The sequence below is a fragment of the Centruroides sculpturatus genome, unplaced genomic scaffold (assembly GCF_000671375.1).
Source record: "Centruroides sculpturatus isolate CEXI.00-Female unplaced genomic scaffold, Cexi_2.0 scaffold340, whole genome shotgun sequence".
Classification (NCBI taxonomy): domain Eukaryota; kingdom Metazoa; phylum Arthropoda; class Arachnida; order Scorpiones; family Buthidae; genus Centruroides; species Centruroides sculpturatus.
Window position 1 is genome coordinate 196261 of NW_019384518.1, and position 6270 is coordinate 202530.

General features: G+C 39.5%; 1 protein-coding gene across 1 annotated transcript; it reads right to left on the reverse strand.

Moving 5' to 3' along the window:
- Positions 1-1804: 1804 nt before the first annotated feature.
- Positions 1805-2443, reverse strand: LOC111622636 (E3 ubiquitin-protein ligase RNF125-like). Its single transcript, XM_023365043.1, has one exon. It carries the CDS (start codon positions 2359-2361, stop codon positions 1870-1872), a length of 492 nt encoding a protein of 163 aa, XP_023220811.1. The 5' UTR covers positions 2362-2443; the 3' UTR covers positions 1805-1869.
- Positions 2444-6270: the final 3827 nt, after the last annotated feature.

Consider the following 6270-nt stretch of genomic DNA (forward strand, 5'->3'; position numbering starts at 1 on the left):
ACTTTGGAAAAAAGACAGGGGGTTAAAATAAAATATCTAAAATTCTCTCAACGATAGAAATGATTGTACTTCCCACGAATTCGCAACGCGCTTCCTGTGTAACGTGACATATCTTCCGAATGAATCGGGAACCTAATACACAAAAAGTCGTCTATTGAACATAAAACTTAACCTTACCAAAAATAGGCATGAGAATTAAATGGGAAGACCCCCAAATAAAAGAAGAAAGATCGATTACGACAGAGCAGTTCGCCGTCATCGAGAGTTGCAACTATACTCAAGAAGATTCAATCGACTCCGCCGCCCATCTAGTCATCGCCGCCAGTAGCCAGATCATCATCCTACGGGACGAGTCCACCTTCTCCAACCTGCAAGTGTACGATCTCCTCGACATACCTATCACTTCAGGTATTTATCGGCTCGCGATCACTTGTAAACTCTCTCTCTAGCGGTGAGAACCCGCTACGATTTACGTAACGATTTGCTATTATAATTATACTATCCTATACATGTAAATCCTATATATAAAACAACGGGTATTAATTTTGTTAACTGAGTAGTAGCGTGCACTTCTTTCGAGTACGCAGTCTAAGTCTCTTTTCTAAGTATAAATGTTACAATATAATAAATGTCAGATTGGTGGCTGAGCCAACGGAAATCGGCTTTGGCGTATCGCGGAATAATACGACACCAAACTAAGCCGGTACCTACGTTGTGGATGCTCGTTACCTGTTAAAGCTGCCAAAGTCCTTATCAGAAATTGCACCGGAGTGCCTAAGTATTGTTTTGAGTGACGAAATGGTCGGTTGTCATTCGTCAGAAGGGAGTAAAAAACAATCTAGCAATGGCTCTCGCTCCATCCTCTCGGCCTCGAACGGGAGATTAAAGATACCATTAGAAAGTCCGGTAATTTTCAATTATGCTACGATATAAAATATATTAACAAAAACCCGTGGGGTAATTTTGTTTAATTATGATAAGTGTTCATTTAAACGAGATTTTCACGTTTAAAAAACACTACGACACTAGATCAAGGTTAAAAATTGTCTGCCGTCGCGTGTTACGAGATATTATTAAAAATAACTTTTATGTTATTAATTATAAAAAAAGACTTAATTTTAAAAATAGTGACGCGTTTTGAAAACTATTGTAAATGCCAATATCCAGTAAAAGTTTTTAAGTCCTACCCCTCTGGAGAAATGACACACGACATCTAGCTCCCCACTCCTCGACCTTTAACCACCAAAATTTAATAGCATAGATACTTCTTATAAACAAGTTACTTTGAAGTATTTCGTTTCTTACTGCTTACTGCATCCTCGGATACTAAACAAAACAGATAACCCCCGACACATACACACTTTCAGACATATAGATATACACGTACAGTACATACATGTACTGTATATCCATGGCAGTTTCTTCCAGTTTTCTTGACTCAAAAAAAGGAGATTTGCAAAAAATCCGGAGGGTCAAATTTCACACGATTCCAATACTTCACGTATACCATACATAACAGCTCGGAAAGAGTAATACTAAGTTTGTGGAACCTCTAAAATCCCGTGTCCTTGTTCGTTTGCCAATCGAACAAAACGATAAATCCGCCCGCCATTGTGTTTCCACGAGAATCGACAAATTATTTTGTGTTTCCGCGAAATTGATAAAATATAAAAAGTCGTTATCACCAACGGATCTATAAAGAATCCGAAACGTAAGTCTCGTGTTTATATCATTTGTTGCAAATAAAGAAATTATTCGTAAATAATAAAATCAAATTTTAATGACTTAAAATTCAGAAATTTCGCATTTTGATTGGCCGAAACGAAGCGTTATTTCGATTCAAAATTATTCGTTGAAAATTTTGTTCGTCTATTTTAAACGATGCGCCGATCTCGATTTAGTCGCATTTTTTAAAGCGCACTGCGGACAGATCAACGAATGTCCACGTCTTTTGTTGTTTTTCAGGCGCTTTAACAGTCCGTTCGGCGCGATTCTCTTTTGGCACAATCCACATCGAATGATTTTCGCTCCAGCGGGTGTTCTCTTCTTGGAATTTTTGGCGGCCTTTTGGCACGCTGTCACGTGCTCACGTAGTCTGGATAAGACAGTCGTTTCCCCACACGAATGGCAGATGGCGTAATGTGAGGCCATGATGTTCTTCACCTCCTTGACCCGATCGTCTCTCTTTTTAATATTGCTTATCGGACAGCGACACATCGGACAGGTTTTGGTGATATTGTTGGTATTCTTGATACACTTCATGCAGAAGAGATGGCCACAAGTGAGGATGACCGGGTCGACGTAAACATCCAGACAAATGGGACATTTGATGTTAAAAATGTCCAATTCTTCTTCTGCCATTTTTTCGACGTGTAATTCCAACAATTGCCTGGATATTATTATTCTATAATACAAATCGTTTGGATTGTTTATTCGTTCAATTATTTCGTATCCAGTTATTTTATAATGTAATTTAGATGATGTACTCGTTAAATTTACATCCTTCGTATACGAGTAATGCATTATCGCGTCGAAGTGTTCCTATTAAATCCCGTTTAGCCTAATAACGCTAACAAAATTTCCTACAAATCGCCTTTCTCCCTGGCGATACAAACACGAAATTATATTTTCCTATTACTTTCCCGNGGGAGTTTCCCGAATCAAATAACAAAAACTAAACATTCGCATCACCGAGAATTAGTTTGAAGATTGTCGAAATTCAGAGATTACAATAATAATGTTTACGATAAAATGTACTTTTCGTCATACTGACAACGATAGGAATATTGTCGAGTTTTCTTGCGCATTCTTGACAATGTTAGGGCCCCCTCAATCGCGGGGCCCCGGTGCACAGCATCCGCCGCACCCCCCCGATGGCCGGCCCTGTATGTAAATAGGTCAACGTAGAAACATTAGACGCCGGTAGCAAACCCCTATAGAATTAAGGCTATTTTTATCCTTATCAACAGAAAATAAGCGATTAAAGGCGCCAACTTAGTATTTACCAGTAAAAGTTTTATTGTTTAATAAATGTAAGATTTAAATACTGTTTCGTTGGTGCACCGCGCAAACGTCTTCGTCAAATATTTACCAGTTTTCTATAGAGGGGTGCGCGTGACGTCACACGACTCCGCTCACATATACGGAGACTGCGCAAAGAAGCGCGCGCCATATTAGTTACTGATTTCGCGTTATCTCGCTCGATCACTATTATGTCAACGCGAAAGAAAGGAATTTTACCAGGTTTTGCAGCCGATTTGACAGGTAATGATTTGATAAAATATAAAGAGAAAACTTATTTTATCGGATGGGATCCATACGAAATGAAACAAATGGATTTTTCATCCAACGTTTTAACCACGTGGCCAACTATAGAACGTAAATTATTAGGTTTTAACAACTAACAACTAACGCTGTCACACTGGATCGGACGAAGGCATACAAGTCACTCCATGCTCGTAATTATTTGACAAGGGAATTTATTCGTGGCCATATTTTATCGAGAGCCGTTCGTAATGATTTAATTTTGCTTGTAGGAAAGGTACGTATCTTCGTGTGAATCTTTCCATTACTCATAACATAACTGCGTTAATATAAAGACGAATGTAATTTTATATTTAGTCGCATTTTAAGTTAACTTGTATTTATAATTACAGTACACCTCCTATAAAACGGGTTTATATAATACGGTGAAAAAATTGCGATCGTATTCGTGTAAACACGCTAAAAGAGACTCGTATAATACGGTAAAACGTCATCGCCGAATCGTGTCGCCACAGGATTGGTCGAATCTAGACCAATAGCGAATATTGCGCAAACCGTCGAGTTTAATCGAGCGGCGGACCTACTAAAAACCATTTATTATTAATTAATTAATTAACGGCCATAAAAATTATATTTATATTAATGATGTCTCCAAAGTTCGGCGAATTTTTCGCAGAAAAATAACTTATCGAGAAAACACGCGCCCGCCGTTCGATGCGCCGCTCCGCCACGAAAACAAGCATAAGCAACAGCGTAGTTGAACGGTGCACACTCGTAAGTAATCCTATAATTTTTTGTTTATAAAGTAGTTTATACGGATTATTCTCAAAAAATTATACGTGTTTTGGAAATGTTGAGTCGAATTAGTCTACAATCGATTAATTTTATGGAAGAAAACCTTTCAAACAGCCGTAGTCCGTAAATTGCATACGTGCTGCGCTGTGATTGGCTCATGTATTTAAGTGACTAGTACAACATGGAATTCATAAAACACGGAACGTATCTACCGTGTTATAGGGGTCTACTATATAAGTATTTAATTTTTTACATCTAACAACCCGGGTTTATGCACTTCCGAACGGTACTTTCTTAATTCTAAAAAGTGCCCTCCAGTAGCCGATTGCATTAAACCACCGAACACTGGTAGTTACCTAATTGTGGGTTCCTGGCATTGCCAACGAGCTAGTCACGTGGCGTTTTCTGGGTTTTCTTCGTGTCAGTAACAACTAAATAGCGGCCAGCTTTACATAAAAGTCTTTCTGGAATTCATTCTCCTTGAAAGCCCACCGAAGGCCGAGTGGACTTCGTCTCCGCCTTAGGGTGGTGACCAGACCCTAAACACCGGAGTTCGATCGGGGATTCGCGCCTCACTCGGACGAGCTGGAGGATGGGTTTTACGTAATTTTCATCTTAATGGGGCTAGAATGTTTTTTGTTTGTCTTTATGTCCATATTGGGCGTGGTACTTATTTTGGATCAGAGGAAGTTTTTCTGGTTTTCCTCCTTGCCAATGACTCCTGAATGGGGGCCAGCTTCCCCTCCAAGTCCTCCCGGAAGGCATTCTGTTCCCTCTTCTCGCGTGGTCCGCCTCATATAAGGCCAGCTTTGGTCGCTCCGTGACCTCTCTCCTGTCTTCCTCGGATCAGTCGTCTTCGATAAGGCCGCCTCTTTGGTCGCTGTGCGATCACCCCTCCTGTTTCTTCCGGAGTACAAAGCGTAAGGCTATACACTCCACTATCGAAATGGAATGATTCTCCTTGAAAGATCGTTCGCGTGTGGTGTTGCCGTAACCAAATAAACCAAACCAATCCTAACTAGCGATTATTTATTGTGCCGACCTGCAATTTTTCGTCACAATGTTCTCAATTCTTTTAGTTGTGGGGTTTCCCCTGTAACTCACACTTTTCCTGTTAGCAATAGAGTCGTGCCGGTTATCTATGTAACTTCGTTTGGGGGGAAAATTTTGAATCGAAGTATCGTGACCTCCGGTCTAAACGGGAAGTTTGTGTATGGCCGTAATTTTACGTATCCCGGGCGGCCGCAGACCGTTTATCATACGTAAAATTTTGACGAACAAAAACGTAAAAATCTTGCGGGTCATTTTTTGAATTCCTTATTTACGAATTGTTACCAAAATTTAGCTTACACGCGCAAAATACCGCCGACGAGAATACCACGACGGAACCGACACCGATGGGGACTTCCAGAGAGAATTTTAATTGTTAACGCACTCGGGGTACCTCGAAAAGTCGAGAAATGCAAAACATTTCGGGATTTTTTTCTGTATGTATGGGTGTATTTGTATGTGTGTGAGGGGGTGCGGTTTTGTTCAGCCGATTCGAAGCTTAATAATTTCCGTGCCTTTTGTCGTACATTTCTGAAATTTTACACATACGTTTGTGTATTACGGGGTTTAATGAGATTAAATTGGACTGTTGAAAGTTGAAGGGATGAAGAGGTGGAGGAGTGTCATTCGTCGTATTTCGAGAGAGGTCGGACTTTATGTTTTATGAAACTCATCCTTACCCTCAAAATTAAGTCTTTTTTCATTTTATAACAAAATCTCGTGTTCATTTGTCCAACCGTATAACGTATAACTCCGGATAATGAAGATTCTAGCCAGATGGATCCATTATATTTACTGTACGATGCGAATGGGTCCTTATAATAATACAGTAGAGCGTCGTTTATCCGAATCAATTGGGACTGGGGTTGTTCGGATAACCGATCATGTACGAAAAATACATTAACCCATCCCGTGTTGAAATTTTTCTCCGTTGCGTGTCGCTTCGCGTTGAATTTTCGTCGATGTTAAGCCTAACGTAAACTTTTTAAAATAATAATCGTGGCTATTGTATCGATAAAAATTATTGCTTTATTTTTTACAAACAAAATAAATATATTGAAAAGTATAAAAAGAAAAAAATTTATACTTTAGAAGTTATCTACTAACAAAAACGTTCGATTCAGCACGACACACAGTCCCCGAAAAACACTACACAAAAGT